Source organism: Mandrillus leucophaeus, unplaced genomic scaffold, assembly GCF_000951045.1.
Source record: "Mandrillus leucophaeus isolate KB7577 unplaced genomic scaffold, Mleu.le_1.0 Scaffold41, whole genome shotgun sequence".
Classification (NCBI taxonomy): domain Eukaryota; kingdom Metazoa; phylum Chordata; class Mammalia; order Primates; family Cercopithecidae; genus Mandrillus; species Mandrillus leucophaeus.
In genome coordinates this window covers 40,128-60,957 of record NW_012104365.1, presented here as the reverse complement: position 1 = coordinate 60,957, position 20,830 = coordinate 40,128, and the positions used below count along the sequence as shown (strand labels likewise).

Here is a 20,830-nt window from a genome sequence, read left to right as displayed (position 1 = left end):
GTTTTCTCCATGTTGCCCAGGCTGGAGTCTCAAACTCCTGGACTCAAGCAATCCACCCGCCTCAGCCTACCAGAGTGCTGGGATTTCAGGTGTGAGCCACTGCACCTGGCCTGCCTAGTTTTGTTTGTTTGTTTGGTTTGGTTTGTTTGTTTGATTAGTGTTTGGTGTTGGTTTGGGTTACATTTGGGGCGGGGAGCAGATTTTTAAATTATTCCTCAATTTCTTCAACACTTACAGAACTATTCAGGTTATAAACACACATGTTGGATCATAAACTACTTTTTTTATAAAAACGTGCTGGATCTGTAGTTTTGTGTCTTTTTCATTCTCAGTATTATTAATCTCTCCTCTCCTCTTTTCCCCCTACTCACTCACTCTCCTTTCCTTTCTTTCCTTTATTTGATCAATCTTAGCAGAGGTTGATCTAATCTCTCAGGGGTTTCACAGAAGCAACTTAGACCTCGTTCATTCTCTCTTCTAGTTTTGTTTTCTATTTTATTAGCGTCTGCTTTTTTCTTCTCCTTTATTTCGGCTTATTCAATTTTTCTATTTCTAACTTCTTAAATTGGATGGTTATCTTTAATTCTTAGGCTTTCTTCTTTTAACAATATGCTCATAAGCCTATAGGTTTACCTCAAAGTATTGATTTTTATCTGAATTCCATGAGTTTTGATGTGTACTATTTTTACTTTTTGCTTAGTTCTAAGATCTGTGTTCTTTTGATTTTGATTTTGATTTCTCCATTGATGCCTGAGTGTTTGGGAAGTGTTTTTAATTTCCAAACACATAGAAATGTTTGAAATATCTTTATTACTGGCTTTTAATTTATTTGCATTGCAATCAGAACTGTAGCCTGTATAATACCAATTCTTTGAATTCTTTGAGACATTGTATGGCCTAGTATGGGGTCAGTTTTTGTAAATGTTGCATATGTGTTTGAAAAGAATGTTCACACTCTAATTGTTGGACACAGTAATATATATGTGTGTGTGTGTATGTGTGTGTACATTAGTCCCTCCCTTAACCTCAGGGGAGGCATTCCAAGACCTCCGGTGGGTGCCCCAGACTGTGGATAATACCAAATCCTATGTATACTATGTTTTTTCCTCTTATCGCATTGTATAGGGCAGGCAGTGTATATGTGGATACACTAGACAAAAGGGGGGTTCACATCCTGGGTGGGATGGAGCAGGATGGTGCAAGATTTCATCATGCTACTCAGAACAGCACTCAATTTAAAATGTATGAGTTGTTTATTTCTGGAATTTTCCATTTAATATTTCCAGATCATGGTTGACTGCAGGTAACTGAAACCACGAAAAGCAAAACCGCACATGAGGGGACCACTGTGTACACTATGCTTACATAACACACATGCATACACACACATACACACACAGATGCACACACAGGCACACACATATATATGAAAGGAATTAAACTTGTTCATTGTGTTTTTTAAGCTTTTGTGTCATTACTGATCTTTTGTCTACTTGGTCTATAAATAATCAGAAGAGTTGTGCAAAACTATGCCATTATAATGATGGATTTGTCAATATTTCGCTCTAGCTCTAGCAATGTTTGCTTTGTATGTTCTGATATGGCCATCTTTTCTTGGCAGGGTGGACCTTTTGTGGAGTGACCACCTTTATCCCTAATAGCGCTTTTTATTGCATATCGTACTCTACCTGATTTTGATGTAGCCACCCATTTTCCTTTTACTTAGTATTTGGCAAGTTTTGTGAATTATTTCACTTTCATACTTTCTGTGTCCCTATAATTCAAGTATGTCTGTTGTAAATAACACATAGCCAGGGGTTTCAAAATCCAATTAGATAATCTCTGTTAATTGGTAATTAAACCATTTACATTTTTTCATATTTGTTTTTAAACATCTTTTATTTCCCACAAACTACACTTTTTATGCTCCTTTTCTCCTTTCTTGCTTTTTTTTTAATATTTAAGGAATTAGTTTATTTATACTTACTCTTATCACTTTATCTTTCTTCTGGTTTAGAAGTTACACAATGCTTCTATTATTTTAGCAGCTAACTCTTGAAATTATAATATCTTAACTCTTTTCCTGATTAATGCAAGAAATTTAGAACACTAACCTAATCATTTATCTTCCAAATTACATACTTCTGTTTTCCAGGATTTTTGTTCTGTCCTTTTCCTCTTTTCTTAACCCCACAAAATTAGAGGGTATTATTTTATTTCTTTATTTAAAGAATTACATTTTCCAATTCTTTGCTTGTTATTTCTTCTTAAAACTAAGACCTTCCCAGCCTGGCCAACATGGTGAAACCTCATCTCTACTGAAAATACAAAAATTAGCCAGCCATGGTGGTGTGTGCCTGTAATCCCAGCTACTCGGAGGCTGAGGCAGAAGAATTGCTTGAACCTGGGAGGCAGAGGCTGCAGTGAGCCAAGATCGTGCCACTGCACTCCAGCCTGGTGACAGAGCAAGACTTCATCTAAAAAGAAAAACAAAAAACAGAAAACAAAATAAAACAAAAAAAAAAACCTTCCCTCCAGTAAATTTTCCTTCCTAATAAATTTCTTTGTTTAGAAGTTCATTTAATAGAGTGTAGGATGATGAACACTTTCAGTATTGTTTATTTGAAAATGTCTTTGTTTTGCCCTTGTTGTTGAAAGAGTATTTTGATGGGTACACAAATCTAGGTTGGTGACAACTTTCTGTTTGGTGCTTTGCAGGGTCAAGTGTTTATTTCTTTGGATTTTTCTTAATCCCACTTGGTACTCACTGTGCTTCCAGTAGTTTAGTGTCTTTTATCACTTCTGGAAAATTGTTAGACATTCTTCTTCACTGATTGCATCTCCTCTACCCTTTCTTTCTTTTTTTTTTTTTTTTTTGTCTTTATGGAAGACAATAGTTAGACTGTCTCATGATAGCTCCTATGTCTCTTAACCTCTTTGTCTTAGTTTGCATTCCCTCTCTTTTTTTCCTAAATTTTGGGTAATTTCTTTACATCTATTTTCCAATTCACTAATCTCCTTTTCAACAGTGTCTAATCTGTTCCCTGAACCAGCCACTAAGTTCTTATTTCAAAAATGTTATTTTTGTTTCTCAAAGTTGTATTTGTTCATTTTCCAGATCTGCTTGGTCATTTTTACGGCTCATGCTGTTCGCTCATTTTTTAACTTACATGTTTTATTTTATTAAACATTTCATGTATATTATTCTATATTCTGTGATAGATAATTCCAATATCTGATATTCATTTTTTGCTTCTGCCAGCTATTACTCCATAGTGGATTGTTTACTTGTGTATTGGGGGATCTTTGAGAATTCAGATTTATTTGATCTTAATCTGTGAAAAATATTATAACTGAAAATAATAATGCTTTCTTCTAGAGATTATTTATATTTGCTTCTCCCAGGAGCCAGGGGCATCAGTAGCTTGGGAGCACTCTAGCCCCTGGTCTGCCCAACCTCATGCCACAGGCAAAGAAGACAATGACATCTGTCCTCTGGAGGGGCTCTCCAGGCCCCCCTTAAGCTCACTTTGGGAGCCAGAGAACTCAGAAGCTTCCCTACTTTATGAAAAAGCATAATTTATACCAAATCTAGTTAGGCACAGTGGGGAAGGCCCTCAGAATATTCAGATAAGCTGTACTGCAGAAGCAGAATGCTGATTTGCATTTTTTAAAGATCATGCTTGCTGCTCCGTGGAGAATGAATTACAGGGGCCAGAGTGAGTGCCAGGGAAACAGCGAGAGGCCCCTGTCAGCCTTTCATCTGAAAAATGATGGTGACTTGAGCCAGAGTGATGGCAGTGAAAATAAACAGAAGGGTATGAATCCAAGTTAATGGAGTATATGCTGATTAACTTGCGCCCCTTGTTTATTTGTAGGCACGGAAATGTGTGATTAACCACAAAGCTTCATTAACTTGTGATTTCCCTTCCAATATTCATATGTTAGACTTGTAAAAATGAAAACTTTGCTTTCTATATTTGCTAATATCCAGTGTGGCCCAAGATCTAAGGACACAGGCACTCTTGTACATCACTGAGGGAAGATCAATTGAAACAGTATTTTTGGAGGACAATTTGGCCAAATCTATTGACATGTTAATGCACATTCAATTTTTCTGTTAAGAATTTCTCCAATGGAGACCCAGAATATTTATACCAAGACATATTTAAAAGGGTGTCCAATGTATTGTTGTTTTGATAATTGCATATGTGTGTGTGTCTGGGTACCACGACCTAAATGACCATTAACAGAGGATTGCTTAGCTACATCAAGATTCATCTAAATAATGGAATACTATTTTGTCTTTTCCATAAGAGATAAGTCTGCAACAGAAAACTATCTCTGATAATTTAAGTGTAAAAAGCAAAATGCAAAACGATGTGTGTAGAAAGATTGCATTCATAAAAAAAAAAAAAAAAAAACTTTAATAGCAGAGATCGGCATGAAACCATTTTTCTGGGAGGATACACAAGGAACTGTTAAAGTGATTCTGTTTGAAGGAAGCAACCAAGGCTTCAGGGTAGGAAGAGACTTGCAGTTTTCATTTTACACCTTTTTTTATACATTTTGAAAATTCCACTGCAAGCCACATATTGCTTTTGTTTGAAGAGTTTAGCCTGTTTTTATTGGACTCTTCTTGATTAGGGCACCGGCCTCCCTGAGTTATTACATATCCTGCTTCTGCCCCTGCATCATCTCTGATTTCTCCGCTGCAGACTGTGAATGTGTGAATGTGTGTTAGTCCCCACAGTCTTAAAAAAAAAAAAAATCAACTGTCCACAAAGATCGCTAAACCTATTGTTCAGTTAAAACAATAGATTTCAAATAATAGGTATAGGGTGACCCCATTTTTATAAAAATGATAATTGGATAAATACAGGTATGTATGTATAAGGACAAAAAAGCCTAGAAAGATTTATTATTCATTCAACAAAAATGTATTGCCCGCCTACCATGGGCCAGGCATTGTTGTAGAGATGGAAGTTCAGAGGGGACCAAAGTCCCTGTGCTGTGCCTTTTGGCACCCCCAGACTCTAGAAGCTGGAAGGTAATGTATACCAGCAGGTAAATGGCAGTTCACTCTGAGTTAGGTGACTGTGGCCGTGCTTTTAAATCATCTTTGTGCTTTCCTGCATTTTCTGATTTATTTTTTATTTTTTTGCCCTGTGTATGGCATAAAAGAACTTACATAAAAATAATAATTAAACCATTAAGCACAATCTATCTCACACATCTCCCTGGTTTCGACTTTCTTCTCTGTCCATAGCCAAGTTGCTACACTCATCCATGCAATATTTGGGACACACAGATGCTAACATTTTTTTTGTTGTGTGTATGGAAATTAGATTTAACTGGGCATCCTGCATTTTATCTGCAACCCTATTTATCAAACAACTTGCTCCCCACTCTGACTGTGCCCCCTTGCCTGGCCTCTGCCTGAGCCTTCTCCCTCAAGCCACTTCCCTGGGGACTCTGCCTCTCCAGAGGCTGGCTTCTCCAGCCCATTATCGTCCCCAGGCGCTGTGTGGAGAGGTGACTGGGCCCAGCTGGGTGCCCTCTCTAGATGCTCAAAATGTACCCCCTAAATGTGGTACTCCTCCCCAGTTCTCTATCTCAGACACCTGCACCCCATCCTTCCCATGTCCCAGGCTGAGAAGCTGCACCCCACTTCACCTTACAAGGTAGCCTCCCCATCTTTGGCCCCAGCCTCAGAGCCTCCTTGATCAGGAATTGACTTGGTACCCACAGGCCCTCTCAAGTCCCTCCTTCCTCAGCCCTCAGATGTGCACAACATCATCTTTAATGCAAGTCAGCAGGGGCCTTAGAGCCTGGGCCTCCCACCACCTGTCACCAGGTGCCATTCCGGCCATTTGGCCACATCTGATTGTTACTGTTCTGTAATTGAGTCAACATTTCTCTCCACATCAACTAGCTCACTCTCACTTAACTTATTTTTAAAAATAATCTATCCCTCTGTGCCTTAGCCTCATCCTAACAGCAACCCAGGATTGACGTGTCAGTTATTGAATTGAGTCAAAATAGACATGAAATTAATCCAATGCAAAATGTCCACCATAGACCCCTGGAACGGTGGGCAGTGCCACCCAGGAGGCACAGCCAGTGTGGAAAACACTGCTTTTCAAAGCACACACCTGATCTCACCCCCTGCAAGCCCCTTGCCCACCTCCTGGAGAACATTCCAGCCCCGAGAAGCAGCGGGTAAGGCCTCCCTCCACACCTGCCGCTCTGTGCTTCTCTAGCTCTCCCCATGACAACCCTCTGTACGGTGCCACCATCACGCATGGACTAATTACATCCTCCTCCATCTCTCTCTGCTGGTTCACACCTCCCTGCTACCTTTGCAGCTCCTGCCTGGAGTGCCCATTATAGCTCTCTCCATCTGTCAAGCAGTTTCCTGTCTTGCAAGACCTCAAAGCACACATAGGCAGTGGGGCCCCTCTGGAGGCCCCTCTTCTCTTTGAGCTCCTTTTGGTAAACTGGACCAGTATTAGGCAGAATAATTGGCTTGGAATGTCAGACCCTGAGCCCTTGTAGATGCCTCTGCGCTCTGCAACCCCATGGCCAAGCACATAGTACGTGCCCAATAAATGCTGGGCCAAGACCAGGGCTGTAAGTGCAGGTGGAAAGAGGCTAGGGGTTTACAGTTACTGGACCCAGTTTTGAATTTAGGCCTCTCCACCTGAGGGTTATGTGACAGAGGCGAGATACTGTCAGGCTTTCCCTTCTGAGCCTCCGTTTTGGGGTCTGTAAGATGGGGGCAGTCATCACCCCACTGGAATGTTTGTGATAAGGGTCGAGCAGATCCATGAATGTGGGCTTCGAAGACTCCAGAGCTTTACCAAAAACGTGCATCTTGTTATTGTGGTGGTAACCATGATACTCTGATGACTCACCCGCTGTGGTCATCCAGTTAGCACTACTTTGTCCCCTTCCTGAGCTATATGTGCTCTTCTCAGGGTAAGAGCACAGCTGGGCCGGGGTCATGAGGGAAGGTGAGAATTACAAGCCTGTTTATTTAACATTTAGGAAGCCAACACATTTTCCTGTACCTTCTCTGCAACACTTAAGCCAATATTTGTGTCTTTGGGATTTTATTTGTATGGTAATTTAAAAATAGGGTGCGGACTTACAGCGGGTCTTTCTCCTGAAACTCTAAAAGCACATTAATTTTCTAGATGGTAAAATAATGCAATAATTAAATATTATCATTTATCTTAAAATCTGGTAACTCCTAGCAAAATGGGTTTTTCGAAACATGATGTAGGTTTTCCCACAAAATTGCACTCTAGGGAAATTTCTTAGTTTGAATGTATGAAAGAGACCACGAACTTAATCTCAACACAATGTAAGAAAGATTGATTTGTTAAATTACAATAATTTTCTTGCATTTAAAATCTCAGTGCTTCCTGTTGCAACTGACCCAAAGGCCCCCGTATATGTGTCTTTGGGGAGAGGCCCAAGGAGCCGAGATGTCTTGTTTCATTGTTTATGAAGCTTCCCACATGCCCTTTTATGTGGTTCCAACTGGAGCTTTTGTTCTGTTGTTGCAAACTTCTCTGAAAGAGGCAACGCTAGGTGACCCTTCGCCCTTGGCTTCAGTCTCTAAATACGTTCTCTGCGCGAGTGGAAAGGAAGATCTCCCATGTGGAAGAAAGTTTGGGCACCAGAGCTGGCCTTGGTGGGCTCCTTCTTCCCCAAGGACTGGGTGGAACGAGGGAGGCTGGGTGACCCTGGGCTGGAGGCCGAAGCTGGAGCCGGCGGTGTGAGGGTTCGCCACAGTATCCCAATCGCCCCTACCAAAGCTCAAGAGGGCCCCCTTGTGGAAGCTCCCAAGAACAGCTCGGTGAGTGGTGTGTTTCCCCCCACGCTGGGGTTCCTCCCAGTCACCCCCGACATCTTGGGGCAGGTCTCAGATCCAAGGATACTCAATGGAAACCACCATCCTCTATCCCTATCTCCTCAAAACCTAAATATTTGTGCGACACGACAAGATTCTTGGCCCCTCTGGGGAAGAGCTGGTGGAGAACCAGTTGCCAAGGCTCCATGAAGAGTTCAGTCCCTCAAACTGGAATCCCAAGAGTCTTTCTCAGGCACCCTTTCTGGGTTCTGAGGGCTCTTCACCGTGATGTATACGAATATCTTCTTTCTTGTTGAATGTGTCAAAACCTTGTGATTATCTTGCCAAAGTCCTGTTCTACAGAACAATGAAAGCTTCAGCCTTCTGCCAAGAGAGCTAATAAGAGTTCAGTCCAACGGGAGACTCCCAGATACACATTCTGTTTGGCAAACACTGACTCCTAACTACACCCCTTAGGGCAGTCACCAGAAAATTCAGTGAGATCCAGGCACGTTCAGAACCCCTTTTCCACAGTGATGCTACAAGCTATCATCATCCCCTCACCGGCTCCTCCAAGCACCAGGTGGGATGTTGGCATCAGTGGACAGCATTGGCCAAGTTTGGTATAAATAATGTCTACAGACCAACGTGCAAGCTGGGAACACAGCAGCTAAAGTTGGGCTAACGAGGCCTTGTCTCCAAGATACCGGAACATCTGGGTGAAAAAGGAAACGCTCCCATCCATCACCCTGCTGCCTTGGCTCTTTAGAAACAGCTGGCCTGTGGCTGGGATGTTCCAGTTTCCAACTGGGTGGGAACCTCAGCCAGAGCGAGAGTAATTAGTGTTATCATGGGGCCGAGGGAGAGTTTTCATGTGCACAGTTTTCATTCTGGAACATTCCTAAACAAACAAACAGAAAAACCTAGCTTATGAGCCAGGCTTGGTGGGCCAGAACTCATCTCCCCAGGCCCCCATTCCTTTCCCATTCTGTGGACTGTGCACTTCCTTTCTCTCAGCAGGAGAGGCTAAGCAGAGGCCTCAGGGATGTATCCTCAGTGACCAGCCGCTTCCTCATACACAGCATTTTCCATTGTGATTTAAGCACATGTCACACAAACATGAAGCAGTCACCTTCTCCAGGTGGAACCAGGCAAGGCCCACCTTTGTCCTCCATCCCGTGCTCCAGCCTGACCTGAGACTTTTCATGGAGAACTGGGGGACCAGTAGTGAACCAAACCCTGTCCCTTTGATTGCCTTTCAACCCGCAGCTTCTTAATCCAAAGGACCTTCTGCTCCTCACATCCTCAGACCTGCTCTCCCAGGTACCCAGTTCCTCTTGACTTTCTCAGGGCAGCCTTCAACTCTCTGAGCGCACTGAGCAGAGGAGGGCACATTCCAAAGGCTGGGATGCTGAAGGTTGCAGGGAATGGAGGGTACTTTTTTTTTAAAGCGTATCATTTCTGTGTTTCCCAAGATAGCAAAGTCCAACTCACTTCCCAACCTGCCTCCCAGCCCTGAACACAAAGATTCTCAGATTAGGTGGATGAGGAGATTCAATTATAGCCAAATGAGAGACATGTGAGGTATCTGAGGACCAGCCATTCACACCAGAGGTTGGGGGCGGGCTCCTTAGAATGCAAAGGGTGTCTCCATATTTCTGTTTGCTGATGCAGCATCCAATAGTAGCGTCCAATCTGCAGCCTTCTCGGGGGAGTTCTGGTGGAAATCCCGCATGCCTTTTGTGCAGTGACTTCATTGGAAAGTACATCTCTGGCTGTAGCAGTGCTGTGATGGCTCTGTTTCCATAGCCAGTCTGAAGCTTACTGGCCACGCAGCAGGGGCCACCGTCGCAGCCAGCATATCTCCATTTGTAAAAGGCAGCCTCCTCTAATCAAGAGAGGTTATTTTTTGGGTGGGGAGCCATTGCTGAAATTTTTACTTAAAATATGTGTAAGCTTCCTCCAGGTCCAAACATTCTAGGTGAATTACCTCAAGCTGACAGTTTTGAAATAAACTAAAGGGTTTCAGACATTTTAAGAAAAAAAAAAAATAGCAAATCTTAATCCAAATCTCAGTATATAAAACAGAGCAACAGGTAGGGACAGTTTGGGCTAAAGCTGGGTCAAAGACTACATCTTACCTACTGGGTTGCCCTATCTGTTTCAAAAATAGCCCCAGGAGTCTTCAGAAGCCAACTTGAAAACATCTGATACAGCAAAATGTAACATGCATGCTCCATCCTTGAGCTAGAGCTCTGCTGTCTAATCTGGCAGCTGCCAGCCACATGTAGTCACAGGGCACCAGAAATGTGGCCTGTCTAAATTGAGTTGTGCTATAAGTATAAAATATACACCAAGTTCTGAAGACTTGATATGGGGGGGGGGGGTAAAAAGCACATAAAATATTTCATTAATTGTTGTATTTGTTACATGTTGAAATATAGTACTTGGAGCCAGATAAAATATATCATTAAAATTGATTTTACCTGTCTCTTTTTAGCTTTTTTAACGTGGCTACTAGAAAACATGCACCAATAAAATCACGTGCAGGGCTGACATTTATGGCTTGCATTATGTGCCTATGGAGCTAGTGGAGCCTTCCTGGGGGGTGCAGGACCATGTCAGGATCCTGGTTTCACTAGGGCAGGTTCCAAGGGTGAAAAGAGGCTTTGAAGCAAAGCACCTGGCATTCGCTTCTTAGGCCAGATCCAGCCTATCTAAGCCTGTGACATGATCTGATGCTCACACGCTAATCTCCCTTCACCTACTTCTCTTTCCTCTCTACCTGCTTGGATCAGCCTGGGCCCCCAGCCTGCTGGGAACTCCCTGACTGATCACCCTTTCACCCTCAACCAGATTCTTGGCAATCCCAACAACTGTAAACTGTCTCTTTCTCCCCTCCTGCTTCAAGCCTGACTCTTAACAGCCACATCCAGAGAGGTGGGAGAAGGGTCATCAAGGAACTCACACACGTGCTGCTATGGACCACAAGCCATTCATTCATTCAATGAAAAGTAGTCATTGTAAATAGCATGTATTGAACACTTAGTATATGAAGGCATTGTCCCAAGCACTTTCCATGACTTAACACAACAAATATGTATTGGGCATCCATCAGGCACTGTGCCAGGTGCTGGAGAATTAGCAGTGAGCAAGATAGATGAGGACTCAGCCCTCAGGAGGCTGGCAGAGTAGTGGAGTCACAGTGAGAGGAAGGGAGAAATGAGGGAAGGGAAGGGAAGGGAAGGGGAAGAGGGAGGGAGGGAAGGAGGGAAGAAGGAAGGAAGGAAGGAAGGAAGGAAGGAAGGAAGGAAGGAAGGAAGGAAGGAAGGAAGGAGAAAAGAAAAAGTTAAGAAGCCTAAAGTGACAGCCCACTAGCAGTGAGCACACCTAGCACCCAGATCTTGGTTTCTAAACACCATTTTCCAATAAAAGGAATCAGAGTTCCTTGGAAAAATGGACAGTTTCAGGGATGGGACTGAAAACAATACAAAATGAGCCTGGAAGATCTTCTGGCACCAGGAAATGAGGAAATACTCCCCCCAAAATGACAAAAACATACAGAAAGGACACAGGAGATTAACTGGAGGAGCTCCCAATGACCAAATCAGGGACAATTTGAGCCACAAAATAAATAATGATAGTAAAGTGTTATAATCAATAAAGTAAAAATAAATATTCAGGAGTTCATAGTAATATAAATAATTGAATAAAAAGATAAATGGGAGAGAAGGGACAGTACATTTTTACAGCACAATTACAGTTAATAAACTCAGAAAGAACTGGGCATAGTGGCTCATGGCTGAAATCCCAGCACTTTGGGAGGCTGAGACAGGCAGATCTCTTGAGCTCAGGAGTTCAAGACCAGTCTGGGCAACATAGTGAGACCCCATCTCTAAAAACAAAAATAAATTCAAAAAGAGTAATGGAACTAGAGAATGACCATTTGAAAAACAACACCAATAATAATTGTAGACAAGAATCATTGACACTTATCAATAGATGCTAAAATTAGTGGGGGAATGTATAATGAAGTACAAGGTATTTCCATTATCTCTGAGTATAGCCCCATAGGGTAATTGTTAATCACAGAGAGAAAAGTAGTAATTTAATAGTAGAGAAACTTGGTAGATGCCTCCTTAAGCCAGTGATCACAGTCAAGATCACCAGGAATGGGATGATTGCCTTGGTGTGCCTCCTGAGATGATGCACTGGGAAGGATACACCATCACTTCCACAACATTCTTACCAGAAACTCATGAGCAGAATTTACTCATGAGGAAACATCAGACCATCCCAAACTAAGGGTACTACAAAATAAGAGCCACTACTCTTCAAAAGTGTCAAAGTCATAGAAGACAAAAAGAAAAGAAATGTCTCAGATTGAAGGAGACATGACAGCTCAATACAATGTGGGATCCTGGATTGGATGCTGGACCAGAAAGGGGACATTAATGGGACAATGGATGAAACTTGAATTAGGTCTGTAGACTCGTTAAGAACACTATATCAATGTTAATGTCCTGGTTCTGATCATTGCACAATGTCTGTGTAGAGAAACTGGACAAAGCATACACTAGAACTCTTTCTACCATTTTTGCAACATTTTTGTAAGTCTGAAATTATTTCAAAATGAAAAGTCAAAAAAGTAAACCGAAGCAAGAAAGCAGATAATAAATGCCAGATGTGAAGAGTGCTGCACAGGAGAGAAGAGAATGGAGTGAACAGAAGAGGGATGCCTGGAAAGGATGTGCTGCCAGGAAATGCCATTTATGCTGAGACCTCCGTGAAGACGGAGAGCCCAGCACAGAGCAGAGAATGGAACAGCACAGGCAATAGCCTCAAGGCAGCCAAAGGTTTGCCCTTTCAGCACTAGGGACTCACAGTGGAAAAGCACTGTGGGATGGGGTGGATGATCTGGTGGTAAAAAGGCAACCAGTTTCAAATGGCTTCAGAGGCTACACAAGAAAGCTTGAACATTGAACCGAGTGCACTGGGAAATCACTGAAGTTGTTGGCCATTGTTTAAATTTCCATCAAGACATTAGGGATGGTTTGAAGTTATACTTTGATGTGAGCCTATTTGATTAATGCCAATCTGTCCAGGAGAACAGGAATTCTGACCATCATGTGCAGCCATATAGAACCAGAGTCCATTTCAGTTCCAGGCATACAACAGGCATTCAATAAGTATTTGGGGCCGGGCACAGTGGCTCACGCCTGTAATTCCAGAACTTTGGGAGGCCGAGGTGGGTGGATCACGAGGTCAGGAGATCAAGATCATCCTGGCTAACACGGTGAAACCCTGTCTCTACTAAAAATACAAAAATTAGCCAGGCATGGTGGCATGCACCTGTAGTCCCAGCTACTCAGGAGGCTGAGGCAGGAGAATTGCTTGAACCTGGGAGGCAGAGGTTGTAGTGAGCCGAGATTGCACCACTGCACTCCAGCCTGGGCGACAGAGCAAGATTCTGTCTCAAAATAAATAAATAAATAAAAATAAGTGGTTGTGTGGGGGAGAAGAAATGAATGAATGATAGTTGGGTCACCTGGGGGACCTCAATTTTGGATGGTCATTGTTATCTGCTGTGGGTTGAATGTAACCCCCCAAAAAAGATATGTTCGAGTCCTAACCCCCAGTACCTGAGAATAGGACCTTATTTGGATACAGGGTCTTTGCAGATGTCATCAAGTTAGGATGAGGTCATGCTGGTTAGGATTAGGGTGGGCCCTGATCCAGGGATTGGTGCCTTTATAAAAGAAAGGAGAGGGAGATTTGGACACAGGTGCAGACAGAGGAAACACACAAATAGGGAAGAACGCCATGGGAAGATGGGGGCAGAGAGACTGGTGTGATGCAGCCACAAGCCAAGGGACACCTGGAGTCACCAGGTCCTGGGAGAGGCCCTACCCACACCTTGATTTCAAACTTCAGACTTGCAGACTCCAGACTGGGAAAGGATCGACTCCTGTTGCTTCAGCCACTCAGTATGTGGTCTTTGTCATGGCAGCCCTGAGATGCCCAGATGCTCTCCTTTTGCGTGCCTCAGGTGAGGTGACCAGTTCACCTTGAACTGCTCCTCCCTCCATCTTCCGTGCACCACCCTCAGGCCATTTACCACACCCACGAGTCCCTTGTACATCTACTTATTAAATACGATTTCATTAAAATATAAAAAGAAAATAATTAAAATAAAATACCTAATATTTTAATATCAAATTCAGATCAATCCCCTTTTAAAACTCAGTCCTCAGCAAAACAGGCCGTGCAAGTACAAGGTTGTTACGGTAACTACTAACACTTTTAACACCTCCTAAAATCGATGCGTGACTGTTGGAATACGAAGTGCTTGCATCGCGCCTAAAATCACCTCGCACCCCACCCTGCATTCATTAGTGCCTTGCTTCGAGAACCTCAGAACAAGCAAATTAAAAGAGAAAAAAGGTACTTTTCTTTTGCTTTTTACCCCCAAAAGAAAGGTACCTGAAAAGCTGATATTTCTCCATCTGCTCTGGCTACAAAGCTCACATCTTTTCTCCACCCTCTTCTCTCTTTGATCCATACCTGCGTTTTTCGTGATCTTTGAAGAAAACATAAATTGTGGCCCCAGGAGTGAAACCTGTCTAAGCCTCGACTGTTCATCTGCAAAATGGAATAACCACACCCACCTAGGAGAATTGCTGGGGAAGGGAGTTAAGAGAAGGGCACAGAGTGTAGGATTCCATCTTTATGAAATATCCAGAATAGGCAAATCCACAGAAGCGGAAAACGGAGTCATTGTTGCCGAGATCTAAGAGGAGAGGGGAGCGGGAGTGACTGCTTATGGGCACAGGGTCCCCTTCTGAGGTGATGACAACGTTCTGGAATGAGATCATGGTGGTGGTTGCATGGTATTGTGAATGTACTAATGCTACCAAATGGTTCACTTTAAAATGGTGCCTTTTTTTTTTTTTTTTTTTTTGTCACCCAGGCTAGACTGCAATGACATGATCTTGGCCCACTGCAACCTCCGCCTCCTGGGTTCAAGCAATTCTTCTGCCTCAGCCTCCCAAATAGCTGGGATTACAGGCGTGCGCCACCATGCCCAGCTAATTTTTCTACTTTTAGTGGAAACAGGGTTTTACCATGTTGGCCAGGCTGGTCACAAACTCCTGACCTCAGGTGATCCGCCCACCTCGGCCTCCCAAAGTGCTGGGATTACAGGTGTGAGCCACTGTGCCTGGCCGACATGGTACCTTTGGTGTTAGGTGTATTTTACTGGGTGTATTGTTGTGTTTTATTTGGTTAAGAAGCATCTGTCTGCAGAGGAGTGACAATGGCCAAGTCCCTCCACTCCTCCGAACTGCAGTTTCCTCATCAGCAAAATGGGTTCATTGACCGAACCCATGTCAGAGGTGGTTGTGCCAATAACACCTGTCAATCCTTTGGGCTCTGCCAGGGTACTGACATGCTGCCGCTGGGAGGACTCAAGGTCATAATGCAGATGAAGCACCTGACCTTGGGCCTCCCACTCAGAAGACTCTGGGCACCACTTGATGATCTCAAGACAAACTTAGCCGAGTGCCCACACTTATGTGTGTACTCAGTGAGTGTCCTTTGCCCGGAAGGCCCCAGGCAGGTCCATACGGTATTTGTTCATGAGGCCTGTTTCTGGTGCTCTGATTCAGGACGACACATCGGCCTCAAGCAGGTCATATTTTAAGCTCCGGTAGCCTGGTCTGAGCAATTGGGAACTCTAGATTTAATTCTTCAGGTAATTTGAACGATGCTATCTAATTTCAAATGTCCTGCTCTTATGAATGCAAAAGCAGCATAATTTTTAATTAGTGGGTAAACAGTAAATAATGAATGACAGTAAGTGGACACCACTGTTAATTAAAAATCCATGGTTGATAAAAATCAATTTGGTCCATGCATTTAACTCCGTCTATCACTTCCCTGCAAAAAGTTGTGTAACTCAACCCACCGCACCATCTACTTTCAGCTGTTATTTCTTTAGTTAAGACTTTTTTGGAGGAAGAGAAAGAGGAAGTGGAGGGAAAGCAAAGAAAATCCAACATTCTACCCCAAGAGCTGTGTTGGAGAAAATGTCATGCAATCATTTATAATTGGTCAATTTTGCTTTTGCAACCTTGAAGTTGAGACTTCATGCATGACCCAGAGGTGACATGATGCTCCTCAAGAGGTGCCCGGCATTGCTTCGCATTTGTGTGTACATGTTCCGAATGCAGCCACATTTCGCTGTATCTCAGAGTCTCCCAACATAATTAAATCCCAATTCCTCACAGAAAAACAAGATAAATAAAATGTACTCGGCAGAAACACAGGCTCTGAGGATTCATGACAAAACACCACTTCAAGGGCCATCTAGTCTCAGTGACTTCAGGGAGGGTGCAGGGGGGGAAAAAAAGTCTTGTTTTCTTTTGAACAGAAAAACACTTCCTCAAGAGCCCAAGTTTTGTGGAAACAATGACAAGATAATTTGCAGGACCCCTTCACTATTTCACTCTGAAACATAAGCTGGATTTTCCTACCAGGCAAATATTGCTGACCCCTTTTGATCCTTTTCCTCGCTCTGTTTTCATCCATTCCCCCAAATCAACACTTTTGGACAGGTTTCATTGACACTGGAGATGTTCAAATTAACCCGCAGAATTGAATCCAGGGAACCCAATGTCTTCTGAAGACGCAGATTGCAGAAGCCCCCAAATGCACGAGGTGTTGACGCTGACGTGCACCCATCAGCTCAGGACTCCTGGCGAGTTGTATAGGGACCTGGCCCAACTTTGGTGCCTACCCACCCACTACAACGTCCTGCAACAAATTTCTGCAAATTAGACGTGCTACGTTAAGACAAAACAACCACAGCCTCTCTCTTTCAAGATCCTGCTGGCATTTCATTCACTTGGTAGAGCGGCCCTGAGTGCTGATGAGTCGGTGTGGTGACACCTTGGCCCTGGCTGGGTGGCTATTTGTTTTCATTTCTCCTATTTGGCTAATTAAAGCCAATAATCAGTTGCAGGATGAACCAAGATTACAACAGGGACCTTGGGCTACACCAGCATTTGTACTCATGCCTTCGTGTATTCAGTCGGCCAATGTTTGTTGACTGCCCTGAGTTTTACCCCGCCTCCAAGTCAGCCCCTTCTGTGTTCTCTGGGGATGTAAGACAAGCACCGGTGAGGCCGTCACAACCTGAAGTCCAACAACCTGGGCTCACATCCTGGCTTTGCCACATCCGGGTGGCACGTGTCCCGTGGAAGCTAAGCCCATCTCTGAGCTGAGCCTGTTTCTCTGCCCATGAGAGGAAGGTAACACTAACACCGACTCCAGGATTATTGCAAAAATCAGATGGGAATAATGTATAGAAGTGCAAGGGGTCCGCACCCAGTTAACAGGTGCTGTCATCCCCCTCGTCATCATCAGCGTCACTCCTGCCTTCTCAGCTGATCACTGGGGACCCCAAAAGTCTCCAGATGCAACCCTCAACCTCAAGGGAACTGAGGAATCCACTCTGCCTCATTTTCCTAAAATACCCCTAGGGCACAGAGAGTTTGGGGTCAAGCAGCTCTGAGGGGGCAGTGGGGAGCCCTCAGCTCTTCTGAACCCCTGTTGGGAAGGTCTGCCTGCGAGGCCAGGAAAGGGACAGAACATGCCATCTGCTCACTTCTCAACTCAGCCCCCAACCCCTCCCAAGGCCTCCTGAAGTTCCTGCCAGGCTCCCACATTCCCTGGCCTGGAGCCCTAAGACTCAGCCCCACGCTGGGTGGGAAGAGCCATGCTTGGAAGCTTCGCTGCAGGAACCGGGCCTCCAGGGCCAAGCCGGCGCCCCTGAGCACAGCCCGGGGCTGCAGTATTTGGACGCTGCTCACCGCCGAGCTTCCCACAGCATCCCGTCATCTGGGCCATCTCAAGCCCGTCAGCCCCGAGTGGAGATGACAGTTTCTGGGAGAGCTGCTGCTCTTTAGCAGCTGAAGGTCTTGGCACTCTCACCTCTGAGCAGCCCAAGAAGAGATCGTGAACAGCCCCACGCCCGGGCTTGACTTGTCTCCAGGCCCAGCCAAGCTCATCCAGGGGTCACTCCAGAGGATCTGGAGCTTGTGCTGCAGTGCCTGCTTCCCGTGTCCATCTTCCAGTCACCTTCTGCCCTGAGCCCAATTCCTCCCCTGGTGTCCAGGCTTAGGGAGCCCTGAAGAAGGGCAGGGCCTGCACTGTTTGTCCTCAGACCTTGGCCCAGGCCTCTGCAGCGGCCATGCATTCTTTCACTTGCCACATGTTCACTGAGCACCAAGTAGACAGCAGGCACCCAGCACCAGGTGAGACCTGAAGCCAGTGGCCTCAAGGGACCTGCTCTGTGCTGGGAGAGGCCAAGCAGCCCCCAGGGCTCCTTGGTGGAGGGGAGTGGTCTGCTCTGGGGATGGGCTAGGGCCCCACTGTCCCCAGCACCTTGGGTCCTGAGTCCCGAGTGCCCTTTGTCCAGGAGCGTGGGTCCTTCCGCCACCTGTGGGCAGCACCTGGTCACGGCTGGCAAGCCCGTGGAAGTTCTGGGCTTCTAGGAGTCTGCTCCACGCAGCAGAATTCTCAGAGGCCTCCCAGCCCCAGAATCTGGGACGGTCTCCATCCAGGAGGCTTGGATTCCAGGGTGATCACATCTGGGAACCCAGGAGGAGATGCGTCGGGGAGGCTGATTCTAGGATCCTCAATATGGGGAGCGCATCACTCTCTCCAGAACTGAGGCACCCTGGGGACAGGGCTGCGATGGAGGGTGCGGGACAGCCCTGCCTGGCTGTCTGTGGCCACAGTGGGGTTGGGAGGGCAGATGGGGTGGGTGTTCTTGGGGCATGCTGGGGTCTTACCCAGGTCTGTCTGCTTTGCAGCCCACACCGCACTGGCGGCTGGGGAGGCTGGGGGCAGCCGCCTGCGCTGGGAACCCCGCTGCCAGCCGCCCTTGCCAGATAGAGTGCCCAGCACTGCAATCCTGCCCCCACGCCTCAATGGACCTTGGATCTCCACGGGGTAAGACCACAGGTCATCCTGACCATGGGCCCATGGGCTCGGAGACTTCTACCTCTCTGAGACTCGGTGTCCAATCTTTGAAATAGGCATAATTCACATAGTTATCCAAGAGGCCTGCTATCTGCCAAGCTGCTGGCGATGCTTGCCTCCCCTCGCAGGCTGCAATGGGAGGCAGGGACTGTGTTGGGCATCACGTCCATGGACAAAATCCATTCAACACCTTGAGCACCTATTATACAAACCTATTACGAACTGAGTGCCCGGGGTCAGCAGTGGGACGTGCCCTTAACATTTGAACACATGAATGAATAGTATAAACTTGAGATTGCACTAAGCTCTTCAATGAAGGAAATAAAACCAAGGATGTGATAGCAAGTGACCTGGAGGGTTCTTTAGAGAGTGATCAGGGGAGGCTTCTTGGAGGTGGTGACATCAGCTGAGAGCTAAAAGGAGAGGAATCAGCCATCTAGAGGGCCAGGGAAGAGCCAGGCAGAGGGGGCAGCTGGTGAAAGGCCCTGGGGTAGGAAGTGGCAGGCCAGGGAGAGCCTGGGTGCACCCATCTAATTCTGTCTAACCTGACAGGCTCACTCGACATTTCAGAGGCTCAGTTGCTGCTTTGCGGCCAATGGACTTTGCATTCTGTCCTCATCTGTGGTGCACAAACCCTACAGCAGCCAGCTGAGTCCCCACTCCTGGGGCAGGGATTGGGGAAAAGCGTGGCCCCCTCCACACCTGGCACATTCCTCCTTCCCCCAACATCCCCTCCAGGCCAGTCCCATTCTGGGGTCAAGGACTGGCCTCTTGGTGTCCTTCCTGTACCTCCTGAGCTCAGGCAGAAACTCCCAACTGCCAAACATCTGCTAGTGCTTTGGGTGGAGGAAGGGATGTGAGTTCTTCAAGGCCGCTTCGAACACATTTGCAGGCTCAGCCAGGCTGCAAGCAGTCCCCACGCCCACGGCACAGTCCAGGGGGGATCCAGGCATCCACTCGCCAGGGTCACCCAGACAGAACTGGGGTGCAGGAAGAGGGGACACTGGTTGCAGGCCACTCCTGCCCCAAGACAGTAACATTTTGGAGCAGTTCTTCTAAGAAATTTCTTCTAGAACTTTCTTCCTTGAAAGTTCCCTGCCATGCTCTCCAGACGGACCTTGCTGCTTCCTGGGAGAAGAGTGGGAAAGGGCCCAGAGCCTGGGAACCATCGAGAGGTCCAGTGTGACCTACTGTGTCCTCTCAGGCAAATCTCCCCTCTCCAGGCCTTGTCTGAGACCCTCAGGGGTATGGTCACCCCTCCTATTTTTAAGTACCTATACTAGTATTTACTTATCATTTTCTGTAAACCAACTTGCTTTTATTTACTAAAATATATTCATTTATTTTTACAGCTTTATTGAGGTATAACTGGCATACATTGACAGTGTAATGTGATTATTTTTAAAGAAAATGTAATATTATCCTGGATATGGGGACCAGAGCCACTTGTCATAAATTAAAGGCAACTGTAAAATTAAATTCAACGAAAACAAAACAACATAAATCCTCTCTAGATCCGTTGCCGACCCGAGGCTCTGAGTTGCTCTCTCTGGGAGAACAGGGAGGTTGGCACTAAAGACACATTAGCTCTGAACAGAGAATTTCCCCTCAACATTATCAAAAAGATGGAAGAAAAGAAAAGGGAATTATTTCGTTGCTGGGTGATAACATGTTTCCTCTGCTCCAACAGCCCTGCTACAAAAAATATCAAGAAAATAGGCTAGGATCACGCCTGTAATCCCAGCACTTTGGGAGGCCGAGACGGGCAGATTGATTGAGGTCAGGAGTTCAAAACCAGCCTGGCCAACATGATGAAACCTCGTCTCTACTAAAAATACAAAAATTAGCCAGGCATGGTGGTACACGCCTGTAATTTCAGCTACTCAGGAGACTGAGGCAGGAGAATTGCTTGAACCCAGGAGG

At 45.4% G+C, this 20,830-nt stretch overlaps 1 protein-coding gene across 2 annotated transcripts in view; it reads left to right on the top strand.

Moving 5' to 3' along the window:
* APCDD1L (adenomatosis polyposis coli down-regulated 1-like) overlaps window positions 1–20,830 on the top strand; it is a 62,312-nt gene that overhangs the window by 31,935 nt on the left and 9,547 nt on the right. For both annotated transcript variants that reach the window (XM_011992296.1, XM_011992297.1), the window contains one exon: window positions 18,739–18,877. In XM_011992296.1, the coding sequence (XP_011847686.1) occupies window positions 18,739–18,877 (139 nt within the window). The remainder of the gene's footprint in view (window positions 1–18,738; window positions 18,878–20,830) is intronic.